Genomic DNA, 24,616 nt, shown 5'->3' on the forward strand with positions numbered 1-24,616 from the left:
AGGCATGGCCTAAAGCAGAATTTCCTAATTAGCTCATGAAGATTCCATCAGTGGTAGGGATGAACACAGCAGTTTCCAGCCCCAGGCCAGCACAAACTAAAACACACTTGTCTGTCACAAATCTCCAAGCCCCCTGCACTAAGAGAACACGATTTTTTATCTAATTACACACAAATTGTACCCAGGGCTGCCAGAGCCAGGCAGCACCTGAGTAAACAACAGGAGAGTTGAGTTTGTGGCAGGCAGCAAAGAAGAGAAATCTCTGTGACACCCACAGGAGAGCAGGTAACTTGAAAAATGAGAGCCAGATCTCCCTTCTGACACTGCCAGAGGTGCAGGGAGCCTTGGAACACAGCAGTTCAAAATCCAGCTGTGTCATTAGCTCTGATAATCTCCCCCTCCCTGGGGACCTGCAGCTCTTGTCAGACAAAGTGACAGCTCTGTAATTTGTCTTTATGACATATTATGGAGATACAGAAACCTGAAATCACTCAGTTGAGTCTCTTCCAACTGCAGGCTGAAGCTTCCTGAGTCTCCCCTATTTTCACATTGATCCTCAATGGACTTGTAGCTACTTTTGTTCCTGTTCATATTCTGACCACAAAAGCTATTTTTATTTTTGTCTTCCACATTATTTTTGGATAATAAAGTACAAAATTCCTTCCACAGCAAAGTTCTGGTCTTTCAGACACAGCCAAACAATGCAGGATCTTCCCCTCCTCCCAACAAATATCACCTTTGAGCCTCCTGGCAGAAAGACACTGAAATATTCTACTTTTCTTTGCCAAGAGGCAGAAATTAGTTGAAAAGTCTGAATAAATCAATGGATGAAACAAAATTTCACTGTAATTATAACGTGGGTAAATGTTGTGCTTTGGAGCAGAAGAATTTGGCTTTCACAGAAATCTTTTGCGAAGCAAAAGTAAACCTTCTACTTGGATTTCCCTTGTCCAAGAAATATATTTATTTTACTGACAACAAATCACTTCTGTGGTTCTGCATATTTACATGACATTTTGGAAAACACTACAACACAGATTCCCTGGCCCAGTGAACACACCATTCTGAAAAAGAACTACAAGGCAGTAGTTCAAGGGAAGGGAGATAAGAGAACAGGAAGATTACTGGGTTGTTATTATTTACAGGAAAATAAGCAGGTTTGGGAGCATTTCCCAGAAGAGAGAATGTGCCTGGGAGAGAGGAGGATCCTGGAAGTAGACAAGCAAAGCTGCATAAACAACAGCCACTCAGCTTTTCAGTATCCTCAGCCTCACTTTTCTATCTGGTGTGTAAATGTCCAACACCTCCACACACTCACATGTGCCAGCCTGGCTTGGATACCTGAAAAAGGGGTAAAGCAGCAAAGACAACCTGGTATCTAAAGAAAAATTACACAAGAGTTTCAATTTTGCCAACCTTGTCACCAAGTGCTGTTTGTTCAAACAGCACATTCCATATTCTCACTCCCATCAACCAATAACCAGGATTTTCATGTAGAACACAATCAAACCCTGTGTCTGCAAAAAGGTTTGCAAAACTTTAGAAGAAATAAAAATAATAAAGTAAAAATAATTCAGAAAGTGTGAACATAATAATGCTCAGCATAAAGATATAGAAAGGTAAAGTTTAAAAGTACGTGGCTATGAATAGAAAATATGTAAAGATCTTTCAAGAGAAGATTTAGTGACTAGGAAATCACTTAGAGTCCTACAGGGAATCTTTCAAATATGTCCCCAGTTACAGGATTTAATCTAAATGTTGGATTTCAGTTCTTAGCAGCAGTTTTAAGTAAACAATTATCACCCTTCTCAGTGTTTACAGTTCTTGCCTCATGCACTCAGTCTTCTTGTAGAGCAGTTCTGGGAACATCAAGTGTTAAACACAAAAGACAAAAAAGGATCATGTGCAGGTGTAATGTCCCCAAAGCCCAGATTATTACAGGACACCCCCTCCCACCTGGTGACAGTGAGATGGCTGAGTAAAGCAATTCTGCTCTGCTATCACCTCTGCCTGAGCACTTGAGGAAAGCCTGACCAAGAGCAGTGCTCCAGCACCAGATGGCACTGTTACCTGAGGAAATCCACAGGAGACCAGAGCTACAGGCACAGGAGAAGCTGGCTGGGAGCAGCAAGCAGCAAAGTGGAAACAGCACTTTGCCTCTCCATCAGCCAGCACTGCTCACAGAGGCTGCTCAACACTCCTGCAGTAAAGCCTCACCCAAAACACAGAGGAGAGGCAGCAACCCCCAGGAAAAACTGCTGTGAGAACCCAGCAGCTCCACAGAGCCCCAAACCCCCTAAGTGTGACAAGAGGTGTCTGCTTCCAGCAGGACCTGAGGAATGGCTGCAGACCCTGGAGAACATCTGACCATGCAGGTGAAAGCAAAGGCTGTGCAGCTCCTCTGGCAGCATCTGATGAGCTCTAAGGGAGATGCATTTCACTGCTAGAGAAAACTCCCCTGAGGAGCTCACATGGATGCTGACACACCCAGTGTGGTAGGAAGAAGAGATTCCCATTTCAGTCTGGATTCCCAGGATTCCTAACAGCCCACTGTTTTAACTTTAAGCTGTGCTCCTCCTTGTGTGCAAAAATAGCCTGTCCAGTAGCTCTTTCATTTACCTGAAGCAAAAGAATTCTTTAAATTGTTGCCTTGGAAGGGAGATGGCAGTTAATATGCAACAGGTTTTCCAGGTTTTTGCTGGACCTGGCTGGATGGGGATGCCATCTGGACAGCATCAGCAGCACAGAAATTAGTCACTGGCCACTCTGAGCTGCATTGGGGCACATGCCAGATCTGGAGCAAAGAGTGAGGCTGCTTAGACCCCATCTGCCTTTCAGAGGACAAAGATGCTGTGAGATCTGTGTGACTCTTGCTGGCCAATTCACTCCTGAGGCACAACAGTGTACCTCACCTTTCTACATCTTTGAGAGGAGAAGTAAAGAGTGTATCCATGAAAAATATTTCTTTGCTCCACATTCCTGAAGCAAAGCAGGGTGGGCTCTTCTGCTGAGCTAAGCTGGACTCTGTTGGGTTGGTGGCAACTCTGTGCTAAGGCACAAAACATCTTCCTTCCCCTTTGCAATCAGGTCAGCAATGTGCAGGAGAAACTCCTCATTAGCCCACGGCAAAAAATCCACCTTGCAAAAACTGCCAGGGAACAACAAGAGGGAGACATATCAACAGAAAATCACCGTGTCTGCTTTCCAGCTGGTTAGCTCATTTGCTGCTGCTGTGAATACAAACCAGCCATTTAAATTAGCTTCTAATTGTTCACAATTATTCCAACACAGCATAACCTGCAAGCAGGAAGACGTCAGGCAAGTAGGAGAGAAAGAATGGTTTCAGATGCCTTGACAAGATTCACATATTCATGCCTTGCAAGTCTCACAGCCTTGCCTCTCTCACAGACCCCCCAGATGTACACTTAGCATTGCAGAGGAATGAGATAATCCACGGGTGTTCCTACACTTCAGGTTTCTACTCTTTCTTGCTCCCATTTTTGGACTGGTTCAAAAATTAAACCAATAATATTTTGGTCTACCCCAGTCGTTCACAGTCTCTGCACACACAGGCAGTTTGAGCAACACTATTTATAAAGCTGCTTAAAATTCTGGCCACAGCCAGAGCTCTTTGATAGGATGTCAGCCATGCGACACCCGAACGTAGGAGGTTGACACAGGATGGTTAGTGTAATACAGCCCACTCTCCTTTCCCTCTCTTTCACCCAGAGCCTCCACTGCCACCCTCACAGGAGTCCCTTCCCCCCACAATTACTGCCATTTTCTCTCCTAGGGAAGATATTTGTGTGTTATCCTTAAATCCCTAGTGTGCCTGTTTTAGTTTACATGTGAGACTCAATGCAAGTCCAGTCTGCAGGTCAAATTACTGCAGGGGACTGAGTCCAGACATATCTTAAAGAAAAAATTCCCTCACATTCAGACCTGTTTGGTTGGATCCAGAGCTAGAGCATTGCCACAGAGCTAAAATACTCAAATAGGTCTAAGAACTTCAGCAAATTTAATAAACTTGAGCAAGAATATTTTATCAAGTACAGAATCTCCTAGAGGAGACAAAATAACCCTGAAAAGCAATGTATAAATAGCTGTAGCTGAAAGCACAGCAAATGCTGTGTCATGCCCCATTCCCAAGTCAATCCCAGGCAGTGAGTGCATGAAGCTGCCCAGCCTCCCTTGCACCTTCTCTGAGGTTCATGTCTGCTCTGGAATCACAGCATCCCCCTGGAGAAACATTGCTGGATGATTTCACACGCACAGCACACTCCCCAGCCACACTGCAGTGCCTCAGTGCTCTGGGACACAGGAGAGGCACTGCATGGACAGACAGAATGCCTGCAGCCCGAGGAGAGCAGGGAATGCAGTGGATTCCAGAGGCAGATCAGGGCCTGGCTGGCTCAGCTAAGAAACACAGGATGCTCAGGCTGGCTCGGGGGCAGTTTCCACAGCCAGTGATTAAGAGCACTCTGGGGACACTCCAATTCAGCTGACAAGGAAAGCAGTTGTGCTGTCTCCTCATGGGGGCACAGCCAGGGCAGAGGTCTGGGGTCACCTCTCTCCCTCCTGGCACAGCAAAGGCAAACACTGCTTTAGAGGCACAACAGCCAATGCTTGCTCCAAGGCAGAGCAAGCATTCAGCAAAGGCTTCCTGTTAAATAACACACCTTCTGAGACAGCTGTATCCACAGTTAAGTCATACATTTCTTAAAAAAATATAAACAATCAATGCCTTTACATTCAGCTGAAGCAACCTCTGGGATGCTAGAGAGAATCCACCCCAAATTCAGAGCCAGTGTGGGTACCCCGTGCATGCATTTACTTGTGATAAACAGCAAAGCCACTCCCCCAGCTCACACTGCAGAAGAGTGTGTGAATGCTACTGGGACAATGCAGCACAATTGCATCATTGCCCAAAAAACCTCAGCTGCATTTTCTATTCACTGAAAGAGTTCCAGTTATCCCCCACATACATAAATGCTGTATTGGCCATTACAAATAGGAGGAACAGCCCCTACTGAACACATACACCAAGCTACAGAAGCCCAGATATTTAATGACTGGATTTCTGCAACTCCTGCACTGTGATCCCTTTCTGTGAGGGGTGGATCCACCACCTGCAGAATGGCTGGGGGAAGACCAAAACATCTCCCAGCTACAGCAGGTTTAATTCACTGCCTTCTGTTTATACACTCCATAATACAAAAGCAACCAACCTTCAATTCCTTTCAAAAAATCTGAGAAAAATCTCAACAAGAACTGATTGATATGATACAACAGAGACAGAAATATTAAAGCCCTGCAGAGTTTGACTTAATAGCCCTGGAGCAAAGCCTTGTTTCTCCCCCCTTGCACAGGTAAGTCCACTGGACTGACTTTTTCCTCCTTCCCATCTCAGCCAGGGCACAAAGCTTTCAACACCATCTTTAAAACTCATCAATGTCATCATAACAACACTCCTGTATCATTCTGCCTTCAGGTGTTTTCTTGGCTGACTTCTAAACCATTTACTGTAAGCTCTCCAGATTCTGCCAGCAGCCTGAGACAACACAGCATTTACCCAGCACAACATCCAACTTCCACATGGAAGCACCACTCTCCTCTCCACATTACTCTGCAGGTTCAGTTATTCAGCAGCATATTTGATGTGGCAATAATTCAAGTTTATAGCTCGGGGAATCTTCTTTTCTCCCCATCTCCTCCTTGGGAACTAAGCAAGCAAGCAGCACATCCAGAACTCACCCAGCCCCTGGAGTCAGTAAACACTCACAGCAGTGGCACAGGAACCACAGGAGCAATCAAGCCAGATGTTCCCTGGTTTTGTACAGTGTACACACAGTTCCCATTCTAAACCTGCTCAAAGGTAGATTATTAAGTTCTCCTCTACACATCTTTTAAGGCAAAATCCTTTCTATGTGCATTAATCCTTGCCAGTGTTGTTTTCCTCTGGACATAACATCCAGACAGCCACAAAATTCCTGTAGGAATACATCTTTATGCTCCTCTGCTCTGCACAGGCTCTACAGCCCAACAGCTACAGAGCAACCACAAATTACTGGGAAAAATGTCTCTGAGGATACTCAAATCCAGTTTTCAAGGAAGCCTTATGTGTTTAGGAGACCCAGCGTCTGAGGAGTCCCCAGGGGAGTAACATACTTCTAGACCAACCAGAAAGCTGTGAAATATTCCATTTTTAACAAGAGGAGTGTTTCTGAGAGACCTGGAACTGCCCCTTCACTAAAAACATTTCTGAAAGGTCACCTCTTCCAGGCAAGCAAGGTGAGATTGATTGTTAGCAGAACTCACCTCAGAGCTGACTATTTCCCCATAAATGTCAAAGACTAAAGGCACAGGCTTTTCCAAACTGGAGTTTAAAACTGTTTTAAGGGATGCTTTATTGCATCTTTCACCTTGCATATAGATCAGGAAGCTGCTCCTAGCAGGAAAATTTCTTTAGTGTCTTCATGGCCCAATGTCACAAACATCACACAGTAACATCAGGTCCTAGCACAGATGCAATACAGAGTCTTGCACTGTACCTAACAGCAAATATCTTAACCAAGAAGAAAAAATGCTAAGGATAAAAGATAAAGCTAATCCATTACAAAGCCACTGATCCTTGTCCTGGCAGTGGCTCGACTCCAAGTGCATGCTTTGTACATCTGGATGCCTCTGCATCTACACATCAAAACAATAAAAAGCAGTCTGCTGAACAACTAATCAATAGTCTCCTCTGCAAAATAAATTTTACCTTCTTAAGTCAAGCCTGTTATCCTTGACAGCGAGCCCCATATTTCCTGGAACTGTAATTCACTTGATGCCTACTTCCTAAAATTACCTTTTTTTGAGGATATATTGCCATGTACATATACAGCAGATAAGTGAGTATTTTGCTTTAACACCAGATTGTTATGTGCTGTACATACATAACAAGTTCTTTGCTTTAATGACTTCAGCTCATCACAACCCCAGTGAAACACTGAGCCATAAACACAGGTAGAGCAGATTTGCAAACACTATAAAAACACCCTTGCAAGATAACTGAGAGGGCTCTGCTCCCCTGAGAGCTGGAAGAGTGCTCTGCCTCTTCTGAAAAATGGAGATTAGCTGCTTTTATCTGCCTTTACCCAGCACTGACAAAATGCCTCAGTGAGGACTGTTCTGAACAGCCTTGAAACAGGGACAAAGCTGCAGGAAAGGAATGACTGGACAGCAGATTTCAGAGTTGCTGAAGTCACACGGCATGAACTGAACAGCATCAGCACAACAGTAAGCAGAACTGCTCTGAGGTGCTGAGCCCCAGCCATGTTCTGGGAAGGATCCATGGGTTGATAAGCCTTAGGCTGCATTATATGGCCTGTCATTCCTAATTAAACACACAAACGAAGTTGTTCCTTAAAAGTGCCCCTGCTCATTAATTGCCACTGTACACTGCTCAGATGTGGCAGGCTCCTGAGCAGGACATGGAACCCCCAGCAGCAATTCCAAGCAAGTCACACGAGGCACTGCCAGAACACTCCTATGCTTACAGCAGTGATTTTTACTTTAAAAAGGTTGCTCAGCTTTGCAGGCATATGCAAGGTACTGTGCCATGAGGCACTGAAATGCAGCAGCACTGGGGTTGAACAATGGCACCTATGAAAAACCAGGTGCACAGTTACACTGGGGACAATAACACACCAAGAAAATGGCACTTCTCCCTGCAAGGGTGAACAATCTGCATATACTCAAGTATCTACTCATGTACTCAAGATAGTGTCAAGACTTAAAAGTATGTTGAGTACACAGAAAAATAAAAACCACAAAAGGGACACTTTTGCTAGGAATATGAAATGACCCACAAAATACAGAAAGCACCTAAGGCAACAGAATCTTTACTGAGAAGTCCTCAACCATGAACATCTGCATAACAACCACCAGCCTGAGGCTTGCTGCTGACAGGCATTCCTCATCTTCCTGTCAGAAGTTTTTTTGGGGGATACATCCCCTACCAGGTGTGCATTAGGTGGTCCCCTGCACATTACAACACATCCCTTTGCAGCAGAGTCAAGCAGTGACCAGAGCACCTCCTCCTCCCCACACAGCCTCTTCATTCCTGCACTGGGATTCGTCCATGGCTCACACTGCCATGGATGCACTGTTACCTTTATCCCATCTGACACTCACCAGGGCCTCACACCTCACTGCTCCTCTCCACCCTGGCCTCGGGCTCTGACACCACAGAACCATGATCTGGACAGGAAAACAAGGCACACAGGAGGAGCAACTGCTCAGGATGCCAACACTAAACCCTCAAGGATTTTAAGTGCCATGTCATTCAGTAAGGCTGAAGCTGCTGTTTAATTAGGCTTGTTTAATGAGTCATATTAAATAGCATATATATAACACCAGGTTTTCTATTTGTTCAAGGACCTGATGGATTATTGTGGTGAAATGCTGCCACTACAATGGAGTAGCTTTTCATTTTATATACTTAACCATGACCTACATTCCTTTGCTCAGAGGATCCCCATCTCCAGAGGGAATGTGCCTCTGATCAGCTCCAGCATTTTTTCAGGGTTCAGCAGGGATGGATGGAGAGGCCTTATGTCTCTTCAGATAACACAGCTCACAGAAGCTCCACAAGAGAGTGGTAAAAAAGCCCCCAGATTCAAATAATGGCAGGCAGTACCTGCAACCTGGTTTGATGGGCACCCTCTGCTCCAGAGCCCACTGGGATGGATGAACACCAAAGCCTCCACATGCCCTCAGTGAGCCTGGCCAGTTGCTTCAGCTTGTTGGACAAAAGCTTGTCTCCTGGAGAAATTGCAGTCAAGATCAGATTTGAGGAGGAAGACAAATTCAGGAGGGAGCTTTGGGGCACTCAGCAAGTTCAACCCTTGTCTCCACAGAAAAGGAGCCTGTGAGCCATTAGTGAAGACACCAAAGAAAAGCAGACTTATGGGCTGCATTAAAATAAAAAAAAAAAATTGAAAGCAACAACTCACATGTAAGGATTATACCTAACTCTTGTGTCCAAAAAGTTACAGGAAATTCAAACTGCTATCAAGATCCAGCCTCTACTAATGCAGAGGAGCAAAAACCAACCCCACACAACACACACACCCAGCTCACCCTAAGGAAGTCCCCAAGAAACCAAAAATGAAACATGGAAAGTTCAAAAGAGAAATTAAAAGAGAATTGTGTAAAGAGAATAGAGAATTTGTGTAAAGCTGCTCTGGGGCAGCACACCCAGGGAGCCAGGCCCATCCCTCAGAGCTGCAGCCTGAGCTGCTCAGAGCTTGCCCATGGCACACCAGGGACATGGACACAGTCTGTCAGCAGGGCATCAGGGACAGCAGCTCACACTGAGGCCATCAGAATGCAAGAGGAACTGAGAAAAGGCAGAAAAAGCACTGACAGAACAACACATCTCACTGCCACAGCCTTTGGGAAACACACATTTGAGCAGTGCACTCTCCCCATTGGGATTTCTTTCAGATATGTTTTTCAAACCCATATTAATTTCAGACATTCAGAAACCCAACAAGCTGAATCTCAACATTTTCCTGCCCTCTCCATCACCAGTCCCAGGTCCCTCTGAAGGCTGCAGAGCAGGATACACCCAGTGCTGCAAAGCTCAACACCACTGACAGCAGTAAAAATAACTCCTGCTTTGGTACACACCAAGCAGTTCAGAGCAGCAGATGCACACAGAATGTGCATACAATAAGCTGTCACAAAACAACAAGGATTATGGTGCACAGAAATAGGTCTCAGATTTAAACAGATATGAGATCACCAGGGGGCGGGGTAAGAAAATCACAGATGAAGAAAATCCCACGATTTTTCCTCTGGTTTGTGTCACTCCAAACAGAACAAACTAAGGAGAGATCAGGCTTAAAGTTCCTTGTAATTGGAAGGAAACAAGCACATCCTCTCCTTTTTCATGGTATAAACTCCTTCCTTTTTTCAGGCAGCTCTTCTGAGATGCTGGCTGGGAAAGGTCAGTGCAAAGAACTTTGCAATAAGGCAGAGGTCAGGCAGGCCTGGCAGCCAGAGCACATCCAAACCCAGGCTCCCCAAGGCAGGACAGGCCTGATCCTCCCTCTGCAGCACCACAGACACCATTTCTATGACATCCACCCCCTCACTGCAGCACCAGCATTTCTCAGGTTCCTGGGGCTGCTCAGCATCTCATCTACTCAAACTTCTACATCCTTGGGAGAAATGAAACAAATCTCCCAAACCCAGCTGTGTGCAAGCAGGCACCCTCACTCTGCACAGCATACATGCTGCTTCAGCCCCAAACTCAGAGCTCTTTACAGCTTTCAGTCTGGGCAGCAGACCAGGCTGAGATACAGGGTAAGACAAAAATAGGAATTACTAAAAATCCCTTATACAGAGGTGTGGTGCACTCTTGCCCATCAGTGCTTGAGTCTGCCACCACAGCCATGCTCCAGATCCTTTTCAGGACCACACTGTCACCACAATGCCAATACCCACAGGCTCTGCACTAAAATCCTCCTTGACAGTCAAAAGCAGGGCAACAGGGATAACTTCCATGGGCTTTGGGTGTCCAGGTTCTCAGAAGCCTGAGTGTTAAAGCACTGAAGTGTCACATACCTTTTGAAATGGAACAGCCTGAAGATCTGATGTCTGCTTTAAAATCAAAGCCTGTAATTCAAAAGTCCCAAATCTATTTCATCTAGCAAAGATGTTTTCCATAAAGTAGCTTTTAAAAAAAGACATCAATGAAGTTTAAAAAGAAGCTGCTGCTCTCATCTCAAGACCAAGTGATGACTGGTAGAGTTCATCTTGAAAAATGATTGTAATAATGGCAATTTGCAATCAAATCCTACTTTTCTTCTACCCCATGTACCCATCTCAGACCCTTCCACAAAGTTCAAGAAACACTCCAGGGCTGAATGGATGGATCAAGACAAACTAATTTTCCTCTCTTGCAGGAACCATCAGTGTCAGAAGTACAGTCCCACAAAACACTGCAGAGACAGCATGTGACAGATGAATATTCCATTGGGAGTCACCATGGCTCACTCCTTCAGAGGACTATTATAAAAACAGAACTGTGAAATACTTAACAATCCACCAAAAAGCAGACTGCCAGATGTTACCAACTGTCTGGGCACCCAAACAACACTTCTTTTCATAACAATGGGGAGAAAATAACCCCTTGTGATGTGCAGAAAAGTAGGGAACTGGAAAAGTATAGAATTTCCTGAAAAAAAATCCCTACGGTGGCAGAATAGGGTGGGATAAAACCAAGACAAACCTCACAGTGTAACATTTTAACAACAGCAGCTTTTGTGAATGGAGCACTGAGATGATTCAAGGAAGTATTAGAGTTTCAAAACACTTCAAGAGTAGCTGTGATCGATATCTATCTCACCATTACAACATCTCTTGGCAGAGACACTGCACGTTTCAATACACCCAGCAAAGACAATGCCTCTCTTGGCTCAGACACACACTCAACATGTCACTCAGATTTCACCCAAGTGACATTTCAGTAGCACCTGCCCCCAGTGAAAACAGCTATTTATAGCAAGGTGGGTGTTGAGGAGGGTGATTTCTCCCATCACTTGAGGCCTGGGTGTAAATCACAGACTGCATGCTGTCATTCCTGATTAAAAGCTCTTCCTGGTCTCTAATGAAGATTTGCCACTTTGCTAAATCACACTGAAGCTGCAAGTGGCAGGTGCCTGGTTTTCTTGAAAGCAGGAGATGAACTCAAAGGCTCTGTGTGGATGAGACTAAGCTTAAGGTATGCACACAGCACATCCTCACCTTGCAATGTTCCTCCCAGAGCCTCATTTCCATGAAAACAGAAAACATCCTTTGTTTTACTCTTCTTCAGAACACAGACAATCCTGCTTCATTTTATACACCCTAAAGCAATTTGTGGGGGGGAAAGGGGAAATGTTATTTTAGCTCACGTGCTAGAAAAAGGAAAACCAGCAGGAAAACCTAAAAGCTTAGCTCAACATCACTCCTCAATTCAGATGCAACACTCCCAGGCTAGAAGGTCATAATTAACCAGTTAAGCATTTTGAGAATATCTAGGGATCTTTTTCTGATGAAACTGGAAAATTGAGAGAGCAAATGGATGCCCTGCCAGCCATCCAGACAGGGTAGGGACCACTCTCAAGAGCAATGAACATGCTATTGCCCTGAATAACTTCATTCTCAGAGAACAATGAAAATAGCAAAGATAAGAGATGTGAAGACAAAGGGTCTTTGTGTCTCTCCAGGTGTGGAGAGAAAACTAAACCTAATAAAAGGGAGGAATACTTCAGGAGCTCTGAAGCAGCCAAATGGTATCAAAATCAAAGAAAGAGTTCTGAAAAAACAACCAGCTACAACAACAAACTTTTGTGTACAGCAGCAGCAGCACCTGATCCTCTTAGAGCACAGCAGGAACCAGCTGAGCCAAGAGCCCAGGCAGCAAATATTAAAGAGCCCTTTGGAAGTGAACTTGGAGACCCTGCCCAGGAAGGTTCTCCAGGTCCTCACTGTGAAATGAGCCTTGCCAGCTGTTGCAGATTCTGGGTGATGGTACAGTACTCAGAGAACTGATGATGCATTGTTCTAAATCACCATCCTATCTCTCATGTGCTACTAATTCTGTGTATTACCTCACTTATCTCTGCTTAGGGTGAGTTTATTGCTTCAGAGAAAAATTACAAAGCTTATAGTTGAAATATTGGAATCAACTTACCAATTATTTAATAGTGTTTTAGACTTTGCCATTATCCCTAGCAACAGTTTGCAACTTGATGTTTTTTCCACCACGCTCAGTTGAATACACAGGTTGGACAATGATGCTCTGAATATCATTTTGTCTCTAATCCTTGATCTTTTGTTTTAAGGTTTTATTCAATCCTTGCCAGCCCTGCAGATCACAGGCAGGCAACCTGAACTGTGCTAAAGCTGGGCTAAGTTAGCAGCACTAACAAGAACAACTGGCATTTCATAAAAATTTGATTTCATCATTTCCAAAACAACTACCATGGATTCCTCAGCTCCTGGGGTGCTCAGTTTGCTGCCACTATCACAAATTCTTCCAGCATCAAGAAGCAGAAAGGAGACACACAGCAGAGTTCTAAGATTGCTTATAAATGCTTTTTTAGAATGGCTTGCTAGCCCAAACAGAACCAAGCAGCCACAAAGATCCCAGTTCTGGAAAAGAACTCTCCACCCTGAGTTGCACAACACTCACTCAGAGACACGGGTGCAGGAGCACAGAGATGGGTTCTGCCCTGCAAACACCACCTTGAAAGCTGATTTTTCAGTCCCTTCATTTCTCATCACAGCTCTCCTGACAGCAAGCACTTCTCACTGCCAGATTAGAAGAGATTATCACAAGAGAAAGTTCAGGTTCTTTCAGACAGCAGGACAGTAAAGTGCACTCAATGGTTACTATCAGGAGTAGGGAGGGTGATGAGACCTCTCTACCCAACTGACCAAGGCCAAATGGTGCTTGTTAAATCAAATTAACAAACACTGCTTGTTAAATCCAACAGGCTGGGTTTCCAGCACTGTCAGTTTCCAATCTGGCACAACCACTAAAAGGTAAAAAAAAAAATTCCCTTTTGCAGCTTCACTTTGGGAGCTCTCAGATAAGAGCATTTCCTCCCGAGCTGCCCTGCATGGCTGTACATATGCTAATCAGAGACTGCTGGAGCTCAAGAGAAAGCAACTGTGGGGCACTAACAAAAGAAAGCAAAGCATCCCTGAGAGGGAGACCTGAGGTGTGAACACTCTGCTGGGTTTGCACCCAGTGCCAATTAAACAGCAGAGTACAGGAATGAGTGCAACACAAACACTCAGGCTGCATTCACTACACTAAAGTAAGAGCAAATTCAAAGCACAATTATTTAAACCATTGTGCACAAGCTGATAGATTTCAAATGGTAGCCAATACCTGTAGATGGCAATTTGGTACTAAACTGTGTTACTGAGAATAGAAAAAAGAACACTGCACAATTAGGAGAGAGTCAGGAATTCAGCCTGGATTTCTTCCAAAGTTCAGAGTGTCAACACTGAAAAAAACCAGAAAGACTCTTCTAACTAAAGAGTTTACACATTCATTGAAGTGACCAGAGTAATCACCATATTGGTGATATTTATTTTCCATAAATTAAATTTTCTCTAGGCTCTACAACACAACAAGAAACAGGAGAGCAGATCACACAATATTCCTGTGAAATGCAAAGAGTGCCTGGTGTGGGAATTGTTTTCATCTAACACTTGGGCTCAGGAAAGAAAGATTGGCAGCATTCAACAAGGGACTTGAGGCTGATCAGGGCAGGCAGAGTGAACTCTGATGAAGAAAGCCCAGTGTGAACTGGAGTAAGTGTGGACAAGGGTTGCACAAATAGTGGGGAAAGAGCCTCTCTGGGAAGGAAGCTGGTGATGTACAGTCTGAGGGTGAAAAGGGAGAAAATAATTGTGCTTCAGCACATAATAGCACATTTCTAAAGACAGGCAGCTATTTAGGAGTTACATTTGCTTTTTGCTAAAGGAGATGGGTGTAAGCTGTTTGCATGTTTATGCTAGAAATTACAGCTTTTCTCATGCAGACTGACACAGGTTCCTAATGCAAGGAATCAAAGCACAGAGCTAACTCTTTATAGAACTTTTCTGAGAGACAGAGCAGGCTGCTCCTGCAGTGGTGCCCTCAGCAGCACCAGCCCAGGCTGCTCACAGGGAGTTCCTGGCCAGCACACATTTTGTTACAATAAAGTCACCCCATACTTTGCTTTATCATTACAAGGCAGATTCCATTTGTGAACCAAATGCCATTTTTCTCCATCATGTACCAGCACAATCCCCATCACCACACAAAACAAAACAGAGGAAGTTTCTGGCCCCAGAGTCAAAAGCACCAAAAAGCCGAATCAGCTGTGCAAGTCAGATGTTGTGGCTGAAATAGTTACTGAGTCAATGACACACTCTGGATCTGCTTGTCCAATTTAACACAAAGTGAGATCCCACAGCACTGACATGAGGGTGATAAAAATATCAGTTAATGAATTAAGAAAGCCATCAGGAGGTTTCTTCCTAAACTAAGCAGCCAGGAATGCTGGTGTTTCCTGTGCAGTGCCACCTTCCCTGCTGGGGCATTCCACAGGGTGCTCTCTGCTTTCTTGTATTTCAGGAATGCACAGAGATGCACAGTTGAGGAAGTTCTGTGATTATGTGCTACTACAACGAGGAAGAGCTTCCCAAGCTCTTTAAAATACACTTGAAATGTTGGCCAGACCACCCCTTACAGGAAGCAAATGAATCATCCACATCTGCAGACTTTAAGAAAAAACACAAAAGCAAGTTTTAAACAAAGGATGGAGATTCCTTCCTCTTCCCTGCTCTGCTTTAAATTGAACCCATGGACAGTTCACTTAGACAAGGCTGTACCACAGCATGGGAAATCATAAAAACTTCAACCTGCAGCACAAGGACAGAGAAAAGATTTCTGACAGAAGTTCCATGTGCTAAGGACAAAACAAATCTGAAGAGGAGATTCATGATGTATCATTTCCAGCCAGTTATCCAACTGTGTAGTAACTCTAAATTTAGGAAATGTGGCTATTTTGTCTCAAGACTAATGTTGTTTCAAGGAACTTGGACTCAGAGGCTGAACGGAAGCATAAATATTACTTGCAATAGTCATGAGATTTATTCACTTGGATTTGATACTTAACCCACATTCCAAGAGGGGAAAAAACCCAAATTTCATCTTCAAAAGCAGACAGAAGGGCAAAGCCAAAGGACAAGCAGGGCCTTGCTGGAAATGCCATCAACTCCCAACAAAAATATGAAGCAGTGCTCTGTGCACACTCACTCCAAATACTGAAAAGCAAAGATGTGAGGGCAGAGAGCAGAGGCAGCACTGGACTCTTGGGATGGGCAGAGCCCCTCACACTCTGACACCCCCAACCCCTGCCCAGCAGCAGGAAAGCAGAAAAGCCATTTTAGTGCCATGAGGATAAACAAAATACAAAGGCTTCTGGGTGATCAGTACTACTAAAGCTCCAACTGTTTCTGTATAGCTGCTGCCAACAATTTCACTGAGGACTGAGATCTAGGACCAGTTCTCTAGCAACACATCTTGAGCCAAGAGGTCTGAAACACCCACTTGATTCTACAAACACCACTATGAATTAACTTCAGAGTTAATCTTGGCTGTTCCTCACTGACTACACTTTTCATCCAGCCTTGCAAAACCCCCAGCTCACTAGATTTCCACCTAAACTAACTTTTAAAGTACTGGGTTACTCAGTTTAGCTCCTCACATAAGTGAAACCAAATCAAACTTGAGTTACTCAGTGCCAAGTGGTGAGTTCCCAAGCATCCAATTTCACACACAGACCAAATAACCAATGTATTGTGGCTCTGCCTGAGAGTAATTTTCCAAGACAAATCTCTAGCTGTAACTACTCTGAGAAATGTCAAAAAGTTTTTCCACTGAGCAGCCAGGTCATGCTCTTGAGCCCTGGAAATGGTCAAATAGAGAAAGCACAGAGCACACAGCAGGAAAACACCACCTGGCAGCACTAATGCTGCCTGTCTTACCCAGAGTCACCTAAGGGGAGAGATTTTGTCACCTTTCCAACACCCACTGCCACATCAGAGCCCAGGAAATGCTTTGAAGATGAAAAGTGCTACTTATTTGCTAAGTATCCTTTATCAGCAGAAAAGCAGCATCGTTTTTTACACCCAAATGTTTCATACGTAAAGTTCTTTTATTTTCAAAGAAGTTCTATCCTTTCAAAAGTAGGTAAAAAATAAATCAGTCATGATGGAACTAATTCCAGCTCACCCTATTAGTGTATTTTACTAAGCAGAAGATTCATCATCCACTGACAAATGACAACTGTACCCAGTCACTTCCACAGGAATAAGGTACCAGAACTCCCAGCTCCAGGCTAAGAAAAATAGTTTAAAGCCTTAAGCTCCTCATCTTTGCAGCTGGTGATTAAATAGCCCTCTTCACTTGTCTGTCTCCAAACCCCTCACAAGCAGAAAAGCTCAAGGTTTTACAGGCAGCACAAGAGCAAAGCACTGAGAGTGTGTGTGATGTGTGCTGAATACAGAACCACACGGTTCTGCTGCAGTTTCATTGTACAAAACCAATCCTGCTTAATGGACCAAGGCTATGGCTGTGCAGCTTCTCTTCAACTCAAGAGGCTGTAACCAGAGGCTGTGAAGTGATACCACTGCAAATGCAAGCTGAGCATGGTTTCCTTGTCCCTAATGTACTCCTGTGAATTGAATTTTTCCTGGCCTGGAAGCTACAGTGAGACACCAAGGGCTCCTGTGTCCTCTCCTGGCCTGCTCTGCTGCCAGTCCTTGGTGTCACCTCCTGCCCACAGCCTCCACACAGACAGCAGCAGCACCAGCTGTTGAGGAAAGAAACAGAAGTCATGATTTTAAACACAATGGCAAAAGCATGGAAAAAACCAGCTCTGCAATCTCAAAGAAGCCTACCTACCTAGAGCATCCAACATACATCATCAGGGAGCTGGTTGTTCAAACTCTTTGAAAAACTGGACAGATTATTTATGGTGTAGCTTGATGTGTCCCACTTTCAAGATCTCAGCATATGTGCACAAAAAGCATTTTCTATCTTGGCTTCCACCTTGTATACCCAAGTAACCTGTATGGCAGCAGCTAACACAGCAAGCAAACCCAAAAAATCCACCAAAACTACAGAGGCTCATCAAGATGTCTAAGACACCACTTCCACACATTAACTATTAATTTGTTAAATTTTAGACCAGCAGGTCAGCAGATCCACACTCCTATCTCACAGCAGAGAAGCATCAATGCTATTTAGCCAAAATCTTCCCAGTAACCTGAACTGAGCTGCACCTCCCTGCAGTCAGAGCTTCTCTGGTACAACCTGCACCTGACTGATGGAGAGGGCACAAAGCATAAAAGTGATGCCATGTCTTCAAAAAGCAATCCAAAACATGTACAGAGGTACAGATTTCTTAGCCTTCAAATCTGCCCACTCTCAACCCATGGTTTTGGCCTCGACCTACAGGTCATCCTGTGAGAGGAAGAAATTCCATCTGCAGGTACTTATTGGATCTGCCTCTCCATTTAAGTTGCTCTAAATCCTAATACAATTAAGGGCAGAAAAGAAAGACAACATCACCTGTCCTTCCCCTTACCTCTCCTGCACACACACACATCCAACACAGTAACCAAATCCACATCCAGCACTACAATATTAGTTTCCATCTACATCACCCACAAAGATTTGAGCCCAGTAAATGTTCACAATTTCCTCTTGTGTTTATTCCATGGCCTGGTCCAAGTGCAGAAAGCACAGCAGGCACGACTGCAGCCCTTGCTTTTGGCCAGATGTGCAGTCAGACACATGGGAGGTAACAATAACCCTGAATGCACAGGAGGAGATGCTTTCTATCCAGAAATGTGTCTCCAACTGCACCAAGCTGGGCTGGCTGTACTTTGCACCACCACAGGCACAGGATCTTCTGAAATTCAGTCAGCACACACCAGAAACAGCATTAAAGCTAAAAAGACACCTGTCAACTTGAAACTCAGGCACATCTGAAAGTGCTGCAGCTATTACAGTAACCAGCAATCCCCAGCATCTTTACTGTCAAAATCACATGCTGTTCATAGTATTTTATGTTTTTAATCACCCCTAACAATCATTACCCCTCAAAATTTCCTGCTCCCTTCACAGAAACATTTAACATTCTGAAAGAAATAACCCTATCCCAGTTCTAGGTAGGATATTGTCACTAAGAAAAAACTCACTTTTGCTTAACTTCACAAATTCAAGTTAGCAGAATATTTTTGATTCAGACATCAATATGCACATTTCTATTGAGCAGCCTAAAAGCAAATGGAAGAAAGCCCAAACATTACCATGGAGCCTCCCTCCAGGTTTGTTTTTTTTTTTTTCCCCTAGGAGTCAGCATTCTCATACTTTGTCACAGGTCTAAAGGTCTCAGGAATGGAACACATCAGCTACACAAGGTAGAGCCTGAGCTGAGTTACAGGTCAAGTTCTCTGCAGAAATATGTAAAACGCAGAAGCTGAGCCATCATCTCACATCTCAGTTCCAGGAAAAGTCAGGACTGCCAACCTCAAAAGGAAGCACAAGGATTTCAGCTCAAATGATCAGCTCCTGTGCTCAGGATGACCTAAACACAGGTCCCTTTGGGCAAAGACCCTGCACATGGTGGGAGGTAACAGCAGAATGGAAAAAATGAGGCAGGGTTTTCCTAAGTAGCATTTGAAGGTGTCATCACCTTCTGAGCCTTTGAAATCCCCCAAGCAATTAAACAGTCAAAGGAGGAGAGGCTTTTAGCTTTCCAAACACCAATTATTTCCCACACCAACACAGATGTTGAACATTAAAAATAATGCCTTTCCTCTGAAGAGAGGAGAGGAGCTAAGGACAGCTGCCATAGGCAAGCAAGACCTTGTCCCAAAAACCATTTGTCAAAGCTGCTGCTATTTAACTTCAATAAAGAATCTTCAGCCAAAAAAGAAACTTTATAAAATTGCCTGAAGTCTCTTTTTTTTGCCAAAGTCTGCACTGGAGCTGCATCACATTAGCAAATAAATTTGTATGAGAAAGCTGCAGCAGAATGTCTCACCCACACAGGTATTTCAGAGCATCGATTGATTCCTTCTAAAGCTTTTAGTGCACATTAGTTTGTTTACTAGTCCTAAAAGCATTACTAATTTAGTTTGGGGTTTTTTTTTAAGCTACAGCAGCACACTGAAAGGGAGCACACCTTGGAAGAGAGCACATCACCAACACTGCTTGCTTGAGGACAGGCTTCACTCATTTTAAAAATAACACTGCTGTCTACATTTGGAATAATTATAATAAATGGCTTAGCCCAGATGGCCACTTTCAACTCCTGAATTACCAATTCACTCTGCACACAGCACACAGAGCAGTAACAATGTACAATATTTAGTACTCCTGAGACTTCCACACTGTGAATTGTGCCTGATTCCACTTTTGCAGTAAAATATTAATGATGATCCCCAAGTCTAGATCACAAGAGCCAAACAAATCAAAGTAAAATGGGGAATTGACCCAAGGGTACCTAACCTTGCAATGGATACCCACAGGATGGAAAGGTCACACATTAATTGGTTCGATATTATGCAGAACTGCAAAAATTCCAGTAAGCCTTTTCTCTTCTGTCTCTAACAGCTACAAACATCAGGTGGTTTCAAAGAACCCCCCTGGGAGAGTAACTGAAATGTCAGATGCAAGAAGAGGGTTAGATACAGCTTCCTCACGCAGTAAAACCCTCTGTTAATAGTTTATGGGCATGGGATTTGTGTGCTGCAACAAAACCAGAGTTTGGCTTTATGGCCAGCATTTCCTCACAGCCCCAAAAAGGATCCTGCTCTCCCCCTTCAATGTACCCACACTGCACCTCCAGATGGCTGACACCTCAGCAGGTTTGAAGATGGAAGATTTTTAAGGCTGTTTTCATGCCTCAGTTGTAAATAAGTTGCAGAGTCACCAGCCAGGATTAACATCTGAAGGGCACATGGTGGGCTGGGATCCCAGCAGTGAGGGCTCAGAGTGGCTCTGAATGGACAAACACAGACCTGGAGGATCTTCAGAAACTCCTCCTGTGACCTTGTATTAGATCCATGACCCAATATCTGAGGTCAGGAAATTACAGGAGCAAAGGGTAGAAAAGAACAGAAGGTCTGTGTGGGATGAAGCAGAGCTGAATTCATGGAGAGTCTTTTGGAGATAACATCAGATAATTTCCAGATAATGAGTTTATCAGCCACCACCTTATGTCTGAGGAGTTTGAATCTGTTTCCAAAGCAAAGCTGAATGAGGGAAGAGAGTCATCCAAACTAAATCATAATCTGGACCTTACAAAAAAGGCTGTGAAAAACTTTTTTTAAAATTGCACCTGGACTCTTAGAGCAAACCTGGGGTCCTGCAATGGTCCCTGGACATCACCCTCACTGCCAGGGTATCCCAGCATCATCCAAGCCCTCACTCCCAGAGGGAGGCACGGGGAGCTGGGGAGGCCTGGCTGCCTGAAGGCCTTCAGATAAGGTGCTGAAACACAACACCTGCACTTTCCATTTCCCCCAGCTGCACAAGAGGCTGATCTGCCTTGCCCAGGCTTTATGAAAATGAAAGGTCACAGAGAGCTCTGAGGCTTTCAGGGGAGAGGCAGCAGCATTTGAAATCCCCAGAACCTGACTAACACCTAGTATGTTCAAGCATTCCCATAAAGTTCCCAAAGGCAGCTCAAGTGTGCAGCAGGAATGCTGAATTACAGCAGAGAGATCCTGAAATTAAAATTCAGCTGGGTCCCAAGAACTCCTGATAATTTATTTAAAAAAGCATCAGGTGTTCACAGCAATTCATAGTGCTTCTAAACCTACTTTCCAAATTACCTCCAGAGATATGGCTTTAGCCAGCCAGAGGAACTGCTCTGCAGATTTGTTGGGTCAGACAAGACATGGATGGCAAATATGTTTGGAAAGGGAAGCTTTCTCCTTCCAGGTCTGCTTAGGTTTTACAACACTCAGCAACAGTGATTTCCCAGTGTCTTAAATAGGTGGTATGGCCATGGAGAGCAGAAAAGGAGGACTTGAAGCCAGAGAGAGAAATCCTGGCTCTTTTTATTCTCATCATTGTTATGCTGCTAATGACTATCAACAGGGGAACCAAAGGCAGGAATGTGCTCACATGCACAATTCTTGGAGGAGCTGGTGGGGCTTTGCACCAACTGCTAAGCTCTATCTCAAGAGAAAGTTTCTATTACTGACTAATATCAGTAATTGTGTGCATTCTGCCACTTGAAAAAGCAACAGCAAGTGTTGAACTTCCAGAAGCAACAGCAAAAATTACTGTCCAAGAAAAAACCCCCAACTGTCCAAGAAAATACAGGAAACTCAAGGATTATTAATTAGGTGCCTTTGACCTTTGCACTGCTTTTTGACCTTTGCACTGAAAGCCAAAGGTGCTGTTTCACTGGAGTCAAAATTTCCAACAGCTTTAATTCTCCCTTGGTTACAACACTCACTCTATCCAATACACACACCAGAATTCCCAGATCCTGAAGCACCTGACAAACAGGAGGCAGGCAGACAGACAGACAGCCTTCTGTGTGGAATCAGGATCTGATACACTAAATAGGCACAAAAGCCCTGGCCCCAAGAGCACCTTTACCCTCTGCCCTTTTCAGATTTAAGGGAAATAAAAGAGTGCAACAAGCATCCTGTGGAGCCCAGGGCTGAGCTGGCACCAGGACAGGTTAATGTTTTAGGGACATCAAACAAGACCTTCACAGCCAGAGAGGCAGGCACAGATAAAGATGTACCTGCAGGCAACAGCACCAAAAAGCCAACAAGCCTTAGACCCAGGATAACCATAAAATGCCTGTGGTTTGTGCCAGCATGGACAATGACAAGCTTGTCAGGCTTACCTGGCTGGTTCTCACACATCAGTGGAACCCAAAAGAGGCTGGGTTAGCAGACAGCTAAAAAAACCCAATTATAAACACAAAACCATGATCAGTCCCACTGCGTGTTTCCAGCGGCGTCAGGTTTGTTTTCAGCAACCCCAAACTGCAGTGCAGACTGTACACAATGCCTCTCCATTTGGTTAGTGGGCAGCTTTCCAGAAAAAAGAAAAAAATCAATACAAGTACACCTAAATTTCTCTAGCACTCAGGAAACTTCTCCCCAGGGTCCATTACCCGAGTGGTAAAGGCACCTACACCAGGGCAGCAGCACTAAAAGGGAAAACAGACAGACTGTTTATTTACATAAGTGTCTTTGATTTCTGATCCTCCTCAGTCCAGCTTTTTCTAACACTGCAATGGGTGCAGCTACCAAGTGACTGAAGTCAGAGCTAACACTTCTGGATTTAGGAACCCAACAGCACCAACTAAATCCGTGTTTACTCACCCAAATGGAAGTGGTTTTGTTTAGATGCTGTGAAAACCAAACTCAACTTGGGACAAATTTTTGCTGCAACAACACATGAAGATTTTACTGGAAGGTTGCAGTGATTGAATTATGGAGTTTTTCTAGAGAAAAAGAGGTGGGTTTCTTTTTAAGGTAGAGATACATAACATGGCAGTATCTTTTCAGAATACCTGTTTTCGTTTTCCTTATCTCCAAGCAGTCACGTGTCTAATGACACTACCACCTAAATTTAGCTCATTCTGTAGCACTGGCAATCCTAGCGATGCCTTTAAGACTGCAACACACCTTTCTTCCTCCCAGTCTCGCCTCTCTCCTGCAGGTGTGGGGCTGTTTCTGGGCCAGCAAAGCAGACGGTTCTCCAGAAGCCTCCTGCTTTCCCTGCCAGCCCAGAGGAGCAGGGGGAGCCTGCAGGGACAGTGCAGGCACTCGCTCTGCTCAGTGCAACGCCCATCCCTGGCAGCCCCTTTGTGCTCTATCACAGTGCCCCCCTCGCCCGCTTTTGTCTCGGAACTGTCAGTCAGCCTGGGCTGAAACCCCAGGCCACACCAACTTTGGCAAGTGGGGATAATATTCCAAGGCAGACCTACACCTTGTGGCTCGGCAGATATAATTAAGAGGCCACAGATTTCCGTGCAACTCATTAGCAAGGGGTAAATGCTCACGTAAACAAGGGCAGATCCAAACCGTGTTTGTTTCCTGCTGGAATCTTTATCCAGGGGTGGTTTCCCTGCTCAGCTGCTGACTCCTCTAGAACAGGCGCTGACGACACTGCTCAATAAAGGCTGAGACACTGGCCTACAACTCCAGAAGTGAGAGCTGACTGGAAGTTCGCTCAAATCACCTTCACAGGCCCGCTTCTCCTTATACCAGCGAGCCCCAGCGCCCCACGGAGCAGCCGTGCTCTGCCATCAGCGCAAGGCAGCGGCAGCATCCATGCCGGGCTGCCAGAGGGAGCGTGCTGAAGGGAAGGAACGGGATCTCACATCCCGGACAACACCGTCCCCTTCCCCGCCCCGGCTGCTCGCGGCACGGGGGAAACGGGGCAGCAACCTCCGCCTCGGGAGCCTCCAACGCCCCGAGCCCGCAGCCCCGCAGGCCGTGCAGGCCCTGCCCCGGGAGGCCTCCAAGGCGGCGCCCCGGTCGTGCAACCGGCGGCAGCCCCCCGGGGAGGGCCCCGTGCCCGTGCAGGCCGCCCCCCGCCCCGGTTACCTTGGTCTCCTTGACGTGCTGCTTGATGCCCTCCGGGTACCACTGCACCCGCACGTAGCCCCGCCGCAGCGGGCTGGCGCGGCCCTCCTCCCCGCCGGCCCCGGGGCCTCCCGACTCGGAGCCGCCCGAGCTGGCAGCGCCGCCGGCCGCGGCCCCGCGCCCGCCCTCCTCAGAGTCCTCCTCCGAGTCCTCGCCGTGGATGAGGCGCACCAGGCCGAAGCGCACGGAGCCGCGGTAGCGGCCCGACACCAGGTCGTGGGAGAACAGGAGGCGCTGGGAGCCGCCCGGCGGGGCGGAGAGGGGCAGCGCGGCGGGGGGAGCCGGGGGTGCCGGTGCCGGCGGTGCCGGTGCCCCCTCCTCGGGCTGTTCCGCCATGGCGCCGGTGAGCGGGAGCGCGCGGCCGGCAGGAGGGGGAGGG

At 45.4% G+C, this 24,616-nt stretch overlaps 1 protein-coding gene across 1 annotated transcript in view; it reads right to left on the bottom strand.

The window, feature by feature from the left end:
* The window catches only part of UBE2O (ubiquitin conjugating enzyme E2 O), a 61,062-nt gene extending 36,446 nt beyond the window's left edge, over positions 1 to 24,616 (bottom strand). The window contains exon 1 of the mRNA XM_064728326.1: positions 24,199 to 24,616. Within this exon, the coding sequence (XP_064584396.1) occupies positions 24,199 to 24,573 (375 nt within the window). The 5' untranslated portion in view covers positions 24,574 to 24,616. The remainder of the gene's footprint in view (positions 1 to 24,198) is intronic.

Source organism: Zonotrichia leucophrys, chromosome 18, assembly GCF_028769735.1.
Source record: "Zonotrichia leucophrys gambelii isolate GWCS_2022_RI chromosome 18, RI_Zleu_2.0, whole genome shotgun sequence".
In the NCBI taxonomy this organism is placed as follows: Eukaryota; Metazoa; Chordata; class Aves; order Passeriformes; family Passerellidae; genus Zonotrichia; species Zonotrichia leucophrys.